The sequence below is a fragment of the Pan troglodytes genome, chromosome X (genome assembly GCF_028858775.2).
Source record: "Pan troglodytes isolate AG18354 chromosome X, NHGRI_mPanTro3-v2.0_pri, whole genome shotgun sequence".
Classification (NCBI taxonomy): Eukaryota; Metazoa; Chordata; class Mammalia; order Primates; family Hominidae; genus Pan; species Pan troglodytes.
The window spans coordinates 99,883,673-99,899,672 of NC_072421.2; the positions used below are offsets into that span (position 1 = coordinate 99,883,673).

The 16,000-nt window shown below is 42.3% G+C and overlaps 1 protein-coding gene across 5 annotated transcripts in view; it reads left to right on the forward strand.

The window, feature by feature from the left end:
- The window catches only part of LOC735423 (nuclear RNA export factor 2), a 112,374-nt gene that overhangs the window by 79,470 nt on the left and 16,904 nt on the right, over positions 1 to 16,000 (forward strand). For 4 of the 5 annotated variants that reach the window (XM_063804654.1, XM_054677129.1, XM_024353294.3 and 1 more), the window contains one exon: positions 13,227 to 13,322. In XM_063804654.1, the coding sequence (XP_063660724.1) occupies positions 13,280 to 13,322 (43 nt within the window). In that variant the 5' untranslated portion in view covers positions 13,227 to 13,279. Of the gene's footprint in view, positions 1 to 11,516; positions 11,821 to 13,226; positions 13,323 to 16,000 lie in introns of those variants that run through there. The other variant, XM_063804655.1, reaches the window with a different exon arrangement.

The following is a 16,000-nucleotide window of genomic DNA, read 5'->3' on the forward strand; positions in this document are numbered from 1 at the left end:
ATTTTTTCTTTTTATTTTTCTGCTTTTCTTTTGCTCTTCTTTCAAGCATGGATATGACTCTACACAGCTGCACCCAGGGGTGACCTTTAAAGACAGTGCAGAGAAAAGTATCTCCCTGTTGTGGGGTGGGGGGACGGGGGAGGGATAGCATTAGGAGATATACCTAATGTTAAATGACGAGTTAATGGGTGCAGCACACCAACATGGCACATGTATACATATGTAACAAACCTGCACGTTGTGCACATGTACCCTAAAACTTAAAGGATTAAAAAAAAAAAAAAGAAGTCTGTTGAAAAGATACACTATGGACCTTGGGCTCAAAGACCTGCGGTAGGAAGCTCTGAGTAGGATGTGAGAAAAATCAATGTTACAGTGAAAAACAATTATTATGTACAACTCTTTTATATTCTAAAGAAGGGGGTTAAGAATAAAGATCCTTGATGTGCTGATCAGGGTGATGAGTCTGAGGATTCAGTCATCAGAATCTCACAGAGATAAATGGCTCCACAGAGAAAAGAGATTTGAAGGGAATGAGACTGTTCAGGAAGAACAGGAGCTGATGCCCATCCATCTCATGAGGGTATGAGGAAGAGAGGCAAGATAGTCTAACGCAGACTGTTTGGTGACATTTCACTGGGACACGTGCCATTGAATCTCCCCCGTTTGTCCCCATGAAGACGTCTACAAATGCGCATTGAATGTTTTGGTAATCAGATTTATCATTGGTTTGGGGGTGGGGGGTGAATTTCAGCATCTACTGTCAAGCGGGGCAAGAGCAAAGGTAGCTCTTGGCGCCCTAATAGTACTCTGCTTCAATAAGTTAGCTGTGGTCATTGCAAATTATGTCAGCAGAAGTTGAGTGGTTAAACATGGGCTTTACCTTCAGAGAAACGGAACAATTCTGAAAAAGAAGAAAAGAGAGAAGATCCAAACTTGCCACAGGCACATGCAGCAGGTTCTCCAGTCCTCTTTAGAGTGGTTTAGCTGTTTAAAAACATTGGGTGGGTTCTGGCACGTGCCTAGTGTTTTCCACTCTTACCCTGTTTATGCACCTCTGTCCTGCTTCTTTGATCAGCTGCCCACCAGTCCTGAGATTCTCCCAACATGGATCACTTCTCAGTCATTGAGAAGGGAATATGAGAGGAGGTCTAGATCATTATGTTCTTATTTGGCAGTTTAATTGTTAAAAGGAACATTCACCAATATACTCCCACCTCGACACCCACAGAACGTAAAAATAAACTGTTGTAGGATGTGGTACAGTGGCTCTTACAGGGTCTACTAGAGAAGAATGAGGATGTGAAGAAAACTGGGGTTCACATTGAGCCTGGGGTGGAAATCCTGGCTGTTCAGGGTGGTGGAAAGTGTAGGGCTGATTGCCATTCCTATGATGCCTTCCTTGAATCCTCCGGTAAGTATCCACATCTTCTAGTCTCTGACTTCGACCATATTTATCACCTCTAATACCAGAGTTCTGAAGTTTGTTTCTTGCTGGATTAGTTTCTGTGGTCTTCTAAGGACTTATGACCTATACGTCTGTTTTCTAGCTTATAAAATTTTGCTAACATATTTTTCTTGGTGTGGTGTCGTTGTCTGGTACCTTCTGATTTTTTGTCCCGCTTTGCACCCCCCCGCCCCCCCTCCACTTCATTATTAGGGGTTTTCTGGTGGGAGCATAAAAAGCATTTGCACTCAGTATTCCTGAAGTAATCAGAAGTAAATTGATAGATTCTCTAATGTTCCACTACCCTTTCATTCCTGGAACGAACGCTTTTTTAATAGACATATACTAGTTAAGTTTAGTAATAATTAATTTAGAAGTTTTGCATCTGTAATTATATATACTGTAATTTTTACTGCTCGTACTGTCCTTTCTGAACTTTCAGTGTCTAATTTTACCAGCCTCACGATAGAGACTTTAAAAATAATCTCATTGACTTTACTGACAAATGTCTTATTATGTCTGAAATATAATGGATCTAGAACCTGAAAAAATTAGTTAATGAAATGCACTGAAATGAATGGAAAGTAGGATACTCTTCTATGGTTTTTAAAAATTGAGGCATTTACTGAGTCATATAGTGGCCCCCGCCAAATTCCTGTCCACCCTGAACCTGTAAATGTGGCCGTATTTGGAAATAGTGTTTTTTTCAGACGCAGTCACATTAAGATGAGATCATATTGAACCAGGCAGGGTAGGCCCTAACTCCAATATGACTGCTGTCCCTATAAATAGAGGTAGATTTGGACAAGGAGACACAGACACATAGGGGAGTCACGTGGAGACAGAGACAGAGACTGGAGTAAGGCATTACAAACCAAGGAGTGACAAGGAGTACCAGCATCCACCAGGAACTAGGAGAGCTAAGAAAGGCTTCTTCCGTCAGATGGAGCATGGCCCTGCTGACATCTTGATTTTGTACTTCTAGCCCCCAGAACTGTGTGAGAATAAATTTATCTTGCTTTTAGCCACCCAGTTTGGGTATTTTGTTATGGCAGCCCTAAGAAACTAATGCAGATTTTAGTGCTAAGACGTGGGTTGTTCCTGTCACAAATGCCTAAAAATATGGAAGTGGCTTTGTAATTGGGTAATGACTAGAGGCTGGAAGACTTGAGGCACATGATATGAAAACCCTAGATTGCCTTGAAGAGACCGTTGGTAGAAATATGAATGCTAAAGGTGATTCTTGTGAGAGCTCCAGAAGGAAGTGAGAAGAGTTGTAGAGGAAGTGCTTATCATCTTAGAGAACACGTGTAGCATTATGAACAGAATGATGCTAGAAATATGAATATTCAAGCTGCTTATGATGCCGTCTGAGATGGAAATTAGACACATGTTAATGAGCACTGGAGGAAAGGTGACCCTTGTGATAGAGTGTCAGAAAACTTGAATGAATTGTGTAGAAAGCAGGTCTTGTAAGCGACGAACTTGGATATTTAGCTAGGAGATTTCCATGCAAACTCTGGAAGGTGTGGCCTTGTCTCTTTATAGTAAAACGTGAGAGTAAAGAGATAAGTTGAGGAAGGAACTGTTAAGCCAAAAGGAAGCACGCTTGATGATTTGGAAAATTCACAGTCTACCCAGATAGTGCACTATGGAAACAGGGCCAAAGGTGTGGCTGAACAGCCATTTGCTAATGAGACTAGCTAGGCATGTGGACCCAACCAACCACCTTGGCCCTAAGCCAGGAAACCAGATAGGTTAATCCAGGAAGGACCCACACAGAGCCTACATATCTAGTTGTGTGGATCCCCTTGGCATCCGCAAAAACATGGCAAGGATTTTGAGAGTTTTATACTAGCAGAAATGCTGCCAGCCTGGACTGAAATGGCCAGAGATGGGACAAAAATGAAAGAAGAATGTCTCTGAAGGCAGAAACATGGAAGACCAGACCAGAAATGGCATTGTCATTACCCTGGAGGGCTGGATGGACTGAGTCCCTGACCCAGAAAGCCAGGAAGATGGGGCTGCCTCCCTGGAGGGTCCTAAAGTTTGGGGCTGCCTCCCTGAAGGGCCCTTGGGACAGAAGATCGAGCCATGGAAGTTTACTCTCGGCCTGAAACTTAATGGACTTTTTTCCTGCTGGGTTGTGAACCTGCCCCAGAGCGACAACCCCTTTAATCTTTCCACCTTCTCCCTTTTGTGAAGGGGACGTCTAACCTACGTCCGTCCCACTGTAGTATTCTGGAAGTAGATAACTTGTTTTCTAGCTTCATAGGTCTGCAGACAGAGAGGAGCATTGCCCCAGGGTGGACCTTGCCCAAAGTCTACTCGGTAAGATCCTGACAATTTTAGATGAGATTTTGGATTTAGGGTTAATGCTGGAACAGGTGAAGATCTGGAGGATTTGGAGATGGGGTGAATATAATTTACTCACGGTGAGAATGTAAATATTGGGGAGCCAGAGGGCAGACTCTATTGGGTTGAATAGTGCGTGCACCCCCCTCCCCAAATTTATGTCTACCTGGAATCTGTGAAGGTGATTTTAATTGGAAGTAAGGTCTCTGTAGATGTAATCAAGTGACGATAAAGTCACACTGGACTAGGGTGTGCCCTAATCCAATGACTGGTATCTTTATAAGAAGAGGAAAATTGGGACAAAGAGACAGACACACAGGGAGAATGCCATGTGACAACCGAGGCAGAGATTAGGGTTAAGCTGCCACAAGCCAAGGAATGCCAAGGATTGCCAGCAACCACCAGAAGCTAAGAGAGATGTGTGGTACAGATTCTCTCTTTAACTGCCACCCTCACCACAAGGTACCAATCTTGCTGACACCTTGATTTCAAACGTTTGGCCAATAGAAATGTGAGAGTTTAAAATTCTGTTGTTTCAAGCCACCCGTTTATGGAAATTTGTTATAGCAGCCTGAAGAAACGAATACAGCACTTGAGTCCTGTTTAGCAAGGATCAAGCTAGAGCTCTTTGGTCACTGTGTCTAGCCTGGTGAACATCAGTGGCTGCTTGGGGCAGCCATATGGACATTATTTGTGATTGTGCATCCCTGAGATGGGCCTGGGGATGAGTCCTTGTGAGTTATGCAAAAAAAAAAAAAAAAAAGAAGGAAGGACCCCAGCACCCCAGGGAGACTTAAGCATGGCACCAAGTTGCCTAACAGTCATTGTTTTTCAGGCATGGGTACCACAGTTGCTGCCGGAGCATGCATTCTCCTTACCCTCAAGCGTATTCATGTGCATAGCCATGGCAGCCGGTGTCCCAGGGACTGATGATTAAATAAAGAGGGTGGTGGAGGAGGAGCGTTTGGCACTCAGCTGCTCCCACAGTGCTAAACCACTTAGCCCTTATTCTATGCAGAGCTATATCTAAGTTTCATTTAATTCTCACGCCAAATTGAGGGTCATGATGGAAAATTTTGTCTATAGCTAAATAGAAAGCTGAAACTAAGAAAGGTCAAGTATCATGAAGTAAAAGAGAGGTTCTATTAGTAATAGCAAAAACTTGGACTTCAAGCACTGTGTTCCTTTCATTTGTTTTTAAATTTTATTTATTTTTTAATTAGACAAAATTGTATGTATTTACGGGGTACAATGTGGTATTTTGATAAGTGTATACATTTAGAAAGACTAACTCAAGCTAATTAATATATCCATCATCTCACCTACTTATCACATTTTGTGGTAAGAATATCTAAAATCTACTTTTAAAGCAATATTGAAATATATGATACGTTGTTATTAACTCTGCTCACTATGCTGTGCAATTGATCACCAAAACATATTCCTCCTGTCTAACTGTGCTCCAGTCCCAAATCCTCAGCAGTAAAATGCCCCTGTCTCTCCTCAGTGAAACCACTCTTGATTAATAAAGTAGTCTTAGTGTAGTCTTACCTGGGGCTTAGTTGTCCCAGATCTTTCCTGCCATCCACCAGAACCTCTTTGCCTGTAGAGAGTCTTCTGAACTTGAGAAGCTGCAGGATTATGAAAGCCCAGCATGTCATACACTTGCCTGCTCATTGCTCCTTCTCTCACCTTGGCTCTCTTGTCTCTCATAGCAATGTCATCTCAATATCGGGCATCATGAACATAACTCTTCCGGCCTGTCACAGAAATGAAGCAAATAAACTGATGGAAAAAAAACCATTAAAAAAACCCACAATACCAGTCACAAGTCAAAACCATTTAAAACTGTTACTTTTGTATTAGTATCAGACAAAATAGACGTTAAGACAACAATAATTATTTGGAATAAAGAAGGCCACCATGTAGTCATGATAGAACATTTATCAAAGAGCTAAAAAGTCTGAACTTAACATGCACTCAAAAACATAGCCAAGAAATATATAAAGCACGATGTTCAGAGTTACAAGAAGGTTGCCACAATAAAATATAAAAGTGCACTATTTTAGAGTTGGGGCAGTTCCAAGAAGTAGCAAGATCCAGGGAGTGCCCCTGAGCATGGCAGTCAAATAAGAGGTCTTGCGACCATGAGGCTTGGAATCAGACTGGTTTTCTACATGGACATTGAAATCACCCAGGACTGTGACAAGATTAGGTGTAGAAACTCTGAATGAGACATAAAAATCTTTGACCAAAAGACCAATACGTTGGTTTTATTTTAGAAAGCCATCTTTGTAAGATGCCCAGGATGGCCATAAAATTGAATGTGTATTGGTCAGGGATATTTAAACTACAACTAACAGAAAGTGCAAGTCTCGCTGGCTTATCCAATAGGTAAAGACACTTGCTTATATAACTGAGAGTTCAGAGGCAGAGTGAGTTTCATGGTTAACTGAGCCAGTAACTGAAAGATGTAAACATCCAGGCTAAATCTTGACCCAACCACTGCTGGATTGGGCATTGGATTATTGGATTAGATTAGACTAATTCTGGGCCCACTCTTGGAGCTAAGAAAGTGGCCATATATCCTCAAGCACATGACTCTACTGGGAGGAGATACACTGATGGAGGCCTGAGCCCAGCCAGGAAGGTGAGGAATGTATATTGTGTAGGTAAACAAAAATGTCACCTGCAGGTACAGACTCAAATTATATATACCGCTATGAGCATAGTAACCACAATATTCAAGTCCTTCTTGTGTCCTAATAGAGTGACTCTTCGGGTAACAAAGACGGATATTTTATTCAGGAGCTACCTATACTGAATTCATGAATAGGCGGTTACAAAGCATGAGAGCTCTCCCCTGTGCAGTATATGTTTTGGAAGAACCTCAACAGGCATCCACTGTGGGATGCTTAAATCCCATTTTCATTCTTTTTCGATTCGTCGGCAAAGTTTTCTATTCGCTCTTGTCCTGAGATGATGTTGTGTCAGGATTATTTGACCAGAGGTAACTGAATTCTTCGTATTTACTGTCAAGTTTTGTCTTTCTGTAAACACGCGACACAGACTTCACAAAGATATCAAAGATCCTCAGATTTCAGTATGGAACAACCTTAAAAGCCCTGGGTCTTTAGAAGAAAGTTAGACTCAGCCAGGCGCGGTGGCTCACGCCTGTAATCCCAACACTTTGGGAGGCCAAGGCGGGCTGATCACGAGGTCAGGAGATCGAGACCATCCTGGCTAACGTGGTGAAACCCTATCTCTACTAAAAATACAAAAAAATTAGGGCTTGGTGGCACGTGCTTGTAGTCCCAGCTACTCAGGAGGCTGAGGCAGGAGAATCACTTGAACCCGGGAGGCAGAGGTTGCAGTGAGCCAAGATCGCACCACTGCACTCCAGCCTGGGCAACAGAGCGAGAGTCCGTCTCAAGGAGAGAAAAAAGAAGAGAGTCAGACTCCTATAATGTACCAAAATTAAAGAACAACCTTTTCCTCTAATGCACACATTTATTCACGCTTTGAAAAGAATATGTTTCCATAACAATACCAAATATGCATATGAAAAGAAAATTAAAAATAAGATAATCACCCAATCTGCGAATATGCAGATTTGAAAATTAATTATCAATATATAAATGGAAGCTCTTAATAAAGACGTTGTAGTATCACATAGACAAGATATGTAATGTGTTATTGCTCATGTTTTGCCTTAGTCTGCATCTACACTGTCAAATGAGCTTAATTGTGTTCACTGGTTCATTATTTGCTAACTCCTTGATTGACTTAGCCAGTTGAGCAATCCAGCCAGTGAGTCATTCTATAACTGTTGATAAACTACGTGATGTTTTAAATCCAAGGATTAAAAGAAAACACAAACATTATATATCTTGCCTTTTTTCACAGGATCTAATCACTGATAATAATTTATCAGTGATAAGCTGATCACAAGAAACAAGGTATAAATGCTGCATACACTAAAAAGAAAACAATGTGGCTGACTATGTTTTAAAAATTATCTGACAGTATTTTCCAACAGAGTATTTAGAACTGTTTCTTGAATTGCAAAATATAGTTGCCTTGAGCAGATAACAGGAAGCAATCTGGGAAATTTAAAATTCTCTACTTTTAATACATTAGAAATCTTTGAATCATAATTGCTCCTTGTTTTAAATGGTCTTCACAGTGGAGGGGGTTTGGACCAGAGAGCTGCATCTTCACAAATGGCACTGCTCTTCAGTAAACACCCTCTATGGAATCCCTACCTTTTCACTCCTCTCCATCCTTTGCCTGAAGGAAGTTTTCCCTGTAGACATAATTTTGTATTTGTATGTTGTGGTAGTCCTCAAAGAGTGAGCCTATTACCTAGAGCTGTTGAATTTTACCTTGCATTGAGGGGTTGGCATATTGAGCAATTTGCCAGGGAGCACTATCTGCAACTGCTTCTCTTTTTTTCCTCTTGCTCGGCACTGACATAAAGTTACTTCTAGCTACGTTAATGAATTTCACGAAGGAACACAGAAAAACAGGTCTTGAATGTAATGCCCGTAATGATAGAGTCCCATCTTATGCTTTCCCTTGTATGCTGTTGCTAGGTCAGTCATTTTTACTTTCTGAAAGTTAATTTACATAGGATACCTAGTTCAGGTGTATGTATCTGTTCAAACCAAAAGCGTTAGAGTATTTATGTTTAATTTAACAACGTCGCAACCGTTCTGATACTTAGGGGAGTTCTGAGTAAGTAAGTTCTAGAAAGGGGAGTTCCAGTACTCCCCTTTCTCTCTTTTCTGTGTTAGGTAAAGCCACTCCTCCTAAAGCCACTAGCATGGATCCCCAAAATGTCCACCACAGAACGAAAAGGTAAAAGAAGGAGAAGTTGTTCCCGTTAAATCCTGCCGTATCACACGCAAGAGAAATGGCTTATCAACCTGCCTCACCCCAGTAAACACAGCGCCTAATAAATTCAGTGCCTAAACTGGACCCCGGACATATGAATCTTTGTCCACAGAGTTACCTTCCCCCACTGTTTGTGCATATTAGAGCACCGACAGACTTCCATTGGTGTAACTTAAAAAAAAAAAAAATCCTAACAAAGTCCTGATAATCATCTCAGAGAAAGAGTGAATGATATGAGTATCAGGTCTGACAGGAGCAAACTGTGAATTAAAGTAAGAGTTATAATTAGGATTTGTCTTTTGGTGAAAGAATTTGACCATCATCAATACCGTGTAAGTTCCAGTTGAGCATAGGTGGGCTAGATAAAATTGTGCTGTGCCTTTTACTGGTGATCTGTTCATCTGTATGTAATGATAGAAACGGAGGCCAGGGCAGATACCAGGTCTTGAAGTAGGCTTCCGTCCTGTGACTTTGTATAGATACTTCCTAAATCCAACTTGAAATTTCATAATAGGCTCTTTCATAAATATGTAGCCCCATTTTATATCCTCTATTTACATGTGTCCCATAAATAATTCTCCAGAATTATCCGAGACCCACTGATTGGCACTTCCTAGTCTTTCATTCCAATTATCATGACTTCAGTCTACGGCCATACCACCGTGAACGCGCCCAATATCGTCCAAATATCATGACTTCCTTTGATAACCTTAGAGCCACTAACACAGCCTGTTGTCCTCACTAGTATATTCAACTTTAACTGTGGTGGAAAATTTGGTCTGTTGAGTTTTCTTCTGCTTATTTATGTAGCCAGGCCACAGTGCGGGAACCTAGCAAAGTAATCCCAATGCTTGTATAGCATTGTTTGCCTCTGCAAGCAAATCAGAAAGACTCCACTCCACCAAATTTATTTTGGACATGCAGGTGAAGCTGCAGTTTCCCACACAAACCAGCAAAACAGGTGGTCGTGAAATTGCGATTAACAACAACTGCAATGTGTACTCTCCTTCTCTTTTCTCTATCCTTTCTGGGGAGACACAGGCAGAATAAAAATACAGTGAAATCTAATTATAATTCAGATTCCACTCATACAAAATTGTTGCAGTTCAGGCCAGAGCCAGGTATGATGTTTTAAAAGTGCTAATCTTTCTCTTTTCAGTAATTGTTTTAAAGAAGGAAATGTTTTCAGCTAACCTCAAACATTTTATACTGACTTTCATATATACATATTTTATATATTAATGGTAGGTTTATATGTATACATTTAAATGAATCTCCTGAGGTCCTTAATTAGATTCAGCATTGACTGGTGCTAATTACTGATAGTACTTGAAATTTCTTAGTTGGTATTTCAAAGAGAACATCCAAGACCTCAACTCTTCAGTAACTGGGTCTGGCTTCCAGTTTGTGTGAATTAATAAGGCTGAACTAAAATTAATTTCCTTTGGAAAACCCGGGGGTGGTCAGAACAGTCTAGCACCATACTGCCTGGGGGAGACAGCCGGTTTGCCACCTGCAATGTCTGTGACCTCTTAGGCAAGTGATTTAACGCCTCTGCTTCAATTTCCTCGTCTGTAAAATTCTGTTATACTACCTACTCCATAGAGTTAGCACTCTTAAATGCGGTAACCTTTTGGAGTGTGTGGCACATACTAATCACTATACACATTTTCTTTTTCAAATGAACAACTAAAATTCTTTAGGTTTGCCCTAATTTCCTTTGGCCCTGTATGAAATTAAGTAAACAGTGCTTACCTGTACGGACTGCTTAGGCTCTTGCAGTAGTGTCTATGATTATGGTTTTAGTGAGGACCTTCTTCATTGTGAAGTATTAAATTTCACGTGTTGTTAGAAATGAAACACATAAAATATATTAAAGAGGGATGGGGGGCCGGGAGCGGTGGCTCATGCTGTAATCCCAGCACTTTGGGAGGCCAAGGCGGGCAGATCACCTGAGGTCAGGAGTTCGAGACCAGCCTGGCCAACGTGGTGAAACCCCGTCTCTACTAAAAAAATACAAAAATTAGCTGGGCGTGGTGGTGGGCGCCTGCAATCCCAGCTACTTGGGAGGCTGAGGCAGGAGAATCGCTTGAACCGGGAGGCGGAGGTTGCAGTGAGCCGAAATCATGCCATTGCACTCCAGCCTGGGCAACAAGAGCAAAACTCCGTCTCAAAAAAAAAAAAAAGTGAGGTGAGGGTAGCAAAAGCTCAAGTCTGTGTGCTGTGGGAGGTTATCTGGAGGTACCACCATCTCAGTAATATGGGCAATCTCAGAGCTCCAGGTCTCATGAACAGAACGGTCTCCTGAAACATGCAGATCAGGAGAACTCTGCAGTGGTTGGATTCTACTGTCAGGAAGTTGACCCAAGCTCACCCACCTATCCTGGGTACTTGAGCCTTGCAGGATCCTAAGGCTGCAAGCCACGTGGATGCCACCATCATGTGAACACTACAATTATGAGCCCTACTGATAGGGCCCTACTGGTCATATCAGCACCAAGGGCTCTAAAACTTTGAGGTCATGTGGCCTCTCTTGTCATGTTGCTCCTATGGTCATGTGATGGGCCCAGCTCTTCCAGTCACTACAGTATGGTGGACTCCTGAACCCTGTTGCTCACATGGATTCTTCCCTCACCTGGCCATTACTGGCTACCAGCATGTGGAAGTCTCAGCCCTCGAAGTCATATAGATGACCTACTGTTTAGGGTCATGTGGATGCTATGGTCATGTCCACTGCTCCCACTCACCCCTCCCCATGGCCACAGTGTCAGGCTCATTCCTCTCTGTCACGTGAAGATTGTGAGCTGCCAAACTCTGCAGATGCGTGTGTGGGCAGCCAAGTGGCTCCTGTCATCTCGTGGCAGGCAAAGCCTTTGCGGTCCTGTGAGCACCGCAGCTAACCAATGGCTGTTGTACATGTGGCTCTTATGGTCACGTGAGATTCCGCACCCTCCCATTCACGTGAAGATTGAGTGCTCCGAATCCTGTCAGAGAGGTGCTTCCGGCTCCACACCCTGACTCAGGCGGAAGTTTTATTGGACTTCGGCTCAGATCTGAAGCCTTCCGGCAACTTTCATATCCTGACGCGCTGGAAGGAAGTCTGGTACGAGTGGAACCAGCCGGTACTAGAAGTTTACTGAGAATTGGGCTTTAAGGCGTGGCTGAGCAATCTCCAAATAGCAGAGGCTCTGAGGGGGTGGGGTGGGGTGGGGTGGGGGGGTGGGGATGTGGGGTGGGGGGTGGGGATGTGGGGTGGGGGGGTGGGGATGTGGGGTGGGGGGGTGGGGATGTGGGGTGGGGGGTGGGGGGGTGGGGGGTGTGGGGGGTGGGGGGTGCGGGGGGTGTGGGAGGGTGGGGGGTGCGGGAGGTGCGGGAGGGTGGAGGGTGCGGGAGGGTGGGTGGTGCGGGAGGGTCGGGGTGTATGGGGGGTTTGGGTGGAGGTAGTGGAGGACTTTCCTAATGTGGCCGAACTTGTGAACACCTGGCAGAGAAACTGTGTGTGCGTGCGTGTGTGTGTGTGCGTGCGCACCCATGCATCTATGTCTGCCATCCGCCTTGATCCTGGACTCACAGGAGCTGTTGTTGGTAGAGAGTGAAGTGAAGGAGGAGAAGGCACTGGGGCAGAATGTGGGGCTGGGGGATAGGGGTAGGGTTGGTAGTGGGGCGGCAGGGATTCATGAACTCGTAAGTCGTTTCTCAGGGACAGGGCTGTGGAAGCCTGATGGGATCCCCCCCCTTCCCGCCCCCACACTAAAAGCCCTACCCTTGCCTGTCACTCTGCCCGATTCACCGTCTGTGCCAGGTGATTCTGTCCTCTGCCCCTCCTCAGACCATGTTGTTATTAAGGACACTCGAGACTGCCTAGATCCCAGTTTGTATAGACGATTCCAGACCCAATCTTAATTTCTGTCTCTTATTTGATTATGTAAAGATTCTCTTTGTTTCCATGATTTATTTTTCTACTAAACCTTCTAAACATGGGCTCAGGGGGGTGGGCGAAAGGCAGAGAGGGGAATCGGGAATTTTTTTAAAAAGAGAATTTGATATTTCAATAAAAGTGTCCAAGTCGTCATGATGTGAAGATTCAGAATTTACTTGTTATACTTTATTTGAACTCCATTGGCTTTAAAAAGTACATTTGGGAGTGGGTGACATTTTTTGTGTGTGTGTGTGCGCTTAGGATCTCTCAGTAGCTTATAGTAGTATAGCTTCACACTCTTTTGTTTCTGATTCTCCCCCCATCAACCCCTGATTTTCTAATGATTGCTTCTTAGATTCCTTTCTGAAAACTCTCTCCTTTTCTTCCTGTGGAAAAAAGTATAGTGAATGGATTTAAGGTACAATCATGGGTGATAACATTTGGTACATCATGAAAGCGGTACTGGGTGAATGAAGTTGAGCAAATAGCAAGATTGTGCTTAAACTTACGGGGTTTCAAATATTGCTTGTCAGATGGTTAGAGAATATTGTCACTTGTGATATTTGATATTACATGTAGGTTGAATAATCTATTTTTCTCTCATTTCAGCATTTCCAAGTTCGTTCTGTGAGACTGTAGCATCAGGACAAAGCAACAACAAAATGTGCTCTACTCTAAAGAAGTGTGGGACATACAGAACTGAAGGTAAACGAATACTGTAGGAATTTTTTAGATGATATGCTAATAAACAACACGAGTCTCAAAGGGGGGGCTACTTTCCCCAACTTGTATGGGAATGGAACATTTTTTTCCACAGAGCATTTGAGGTACCAGTGTTCTTCAGAAAATATTTGGGGAAACCCTGTTCAGACTACATCTTCTAACACTTTAAAACCTTGTGCCTTTGTTTACTCAGAACAATGGAATGTGGGTTTATAATAGTTGTAATCTAGTCTGCTCATTGAGACATTGATTGTTGCTCTTTAATTCATTTTATCTCATGTCATCAGTCAGTCTCTCCTGCTTGAATCTTTGTACTTTTTTACTCTTCAGAGATACCGCCAAGCATGCGTCTGATACCATGGTGGTGGCAGACAATATGTGCATAAATGCAAGTCATTAGGAAGCCTTACCTGTGGCAGCAAATAAAGTGCCCCCACTCTTGAAAACAAGATACAACTTACCTGTCAGGACAAGCAGATGCAGTACCGCTCATTTTACACAATAAAAAACCACACTTCTTCAGAACCATTTTATTATTACTTAATAATTACAGCTGCCATAGTTTGAGCCCCTGTCATATGTCAAGCACTGTGATAACCTCGGCTGTCATGCAAGTTACTGCATTTAACCCTCAGGAAAGTCCTGAGAGGGTGTTATCTTAATTGACAGATGAGATATATGAGTCAGGAGAGGCTGAGTGTAACGCTGTGCTTATAGGCAACCCCCAAACCTCAGTGACTTATTTCTCACTCCTGCTGCATGTTTATGCCAGGTGCATATCCTTCACGGGATGGTGGATGTTGGGTTCTGAGCCATTCTTATTGGAATGACTCAGAGACCCAAACTAATGGAGCAGCCACCATCTAGAAAAGGGTTACTCACTGCGTCAGAGTGGGAGAGAGCCGTAGAGGGTCTCAAACCAACAACCAAAGGTTCTGACCCAGAAATAACCCGTGTCACTCGTCACTCACAACCCATTGGCCAGAGCTAGTCACATGCACGGACCTGCCCCAAGGAAGGCAGTCGGGTCGGGCAGTCCTACCAGGTGCCTGGTACAGGGGAGAATGTAAACACTTGGTAAATGGCAGCACTGACTACTGCATGAAGGAATCAAAGCTGGGAGGGATTAAGTACTTGCCTAACATCACATCGGCCGTAAGTGACAGAATCAGGATTTGAATCCACCCAGGCGTGATTTCAAAGTCGATGTCCTTTCTGCTTCTTTCTACGCTGCCTGCTCTTCTCTTAAAGGAAGCTTATAGTAAAAATTATTTTACATCAATGATGCAGTGCCCTCTTCCTTAATCATCTGATAGTTTAATTGAATAGACACGATGGCACTGGTTAAAAAGACCAGCACTGATAAGCCAGAGGTCTTTTCCAAATGAGGGAATGTATTGGATATTTGAATATCCATTGTATTCAATTATAAAAATAAAACCAGGTGGTAGATGAAAGGACTTTTCATTGATCATTTACTTAATGTGGAATAATCCCCATGTCTTACCGCTATGTTGAGGAAAAATGATAAAAAAATAGAGCCTACCTTGATGAAAGTGAAAACACCATGTGAGAGAGTTGAACAAAATTGCTAGATGTCAGTGTTTCAGAAGCGCAGGATAATGATAAAATCTCTGGCCACATGGGCAGAGAAAATTAGCGAGGTGGTGCGGGTCAGCCACTTTTGGAATGAAGATAGTGTCACACTTACAGTGACAGAAAAGATTGAAAAAGATCACATTATGAAAAGGATGTGAAAATTTGAAAATTTAGATTAAATAGATGAACTCCAGGGGAAAAATATATATAACTTTCCAAACTGAAGGAATAGAAAACCTTGGTTTATTCAATGTATTGTTGACAAGGAATACATGCAAAGGCAAAATTACTAGCCAACCCGAATTAGTTACATAAACGCAAATAATATAAATCAATTAATAGCAAACTAAACCCAACAATGGGTAAAGCAGATAATACAGCATGACGAGGTTGTGTTTAATCCCAAGCATGCAAGCTGAGTTTAACATTTTAAGAGATCCATAATGTAATCTAACACATTAGCTGAATAAAGGGAGGAGGACAGGACAAATACCACAAAAGATCCAGTTAAAAAAAAAGTATGCAATAAATTAACCAACCGGGATTGAACAACAACAATACCAATAATTCTCAGCAGATCGGTAATATAGAAAGCTATCTCTTTAAACTGACAATGGGTATCAAAACAACAGACCCCATCAGACACCACCCTTAATAGTAAAACATTAGAAGTATTCTCCTTACAATCAGAAAAGGGATAAAGATGACTGGTATGACGAATTCTGTTCAATGTCATACTGAGTCTAGTGCAGTAAGCCATATGTCATACTAGGCAGTGCGGTAAGCTGTGATACATGCATGCCTACATACATAAATTAATACGTGTATAAAAGTGAAAAAGCTGTCAACGTGACTATCTTCATATGAAACTCAAGAGAAGCTACAGAAAATTAAAAATAATAATGGAGATTAACAAGTTTGTTGGATATAAGACGAACATACACAAACCATTGTAACAAAGAAAATACCATCATTATTGTAAATATACCATTTACAACAGAAAACATGTCTTGTGAAATATACGATGAATCTGCTTACTTGGCAACTATTCCAGCACTCTT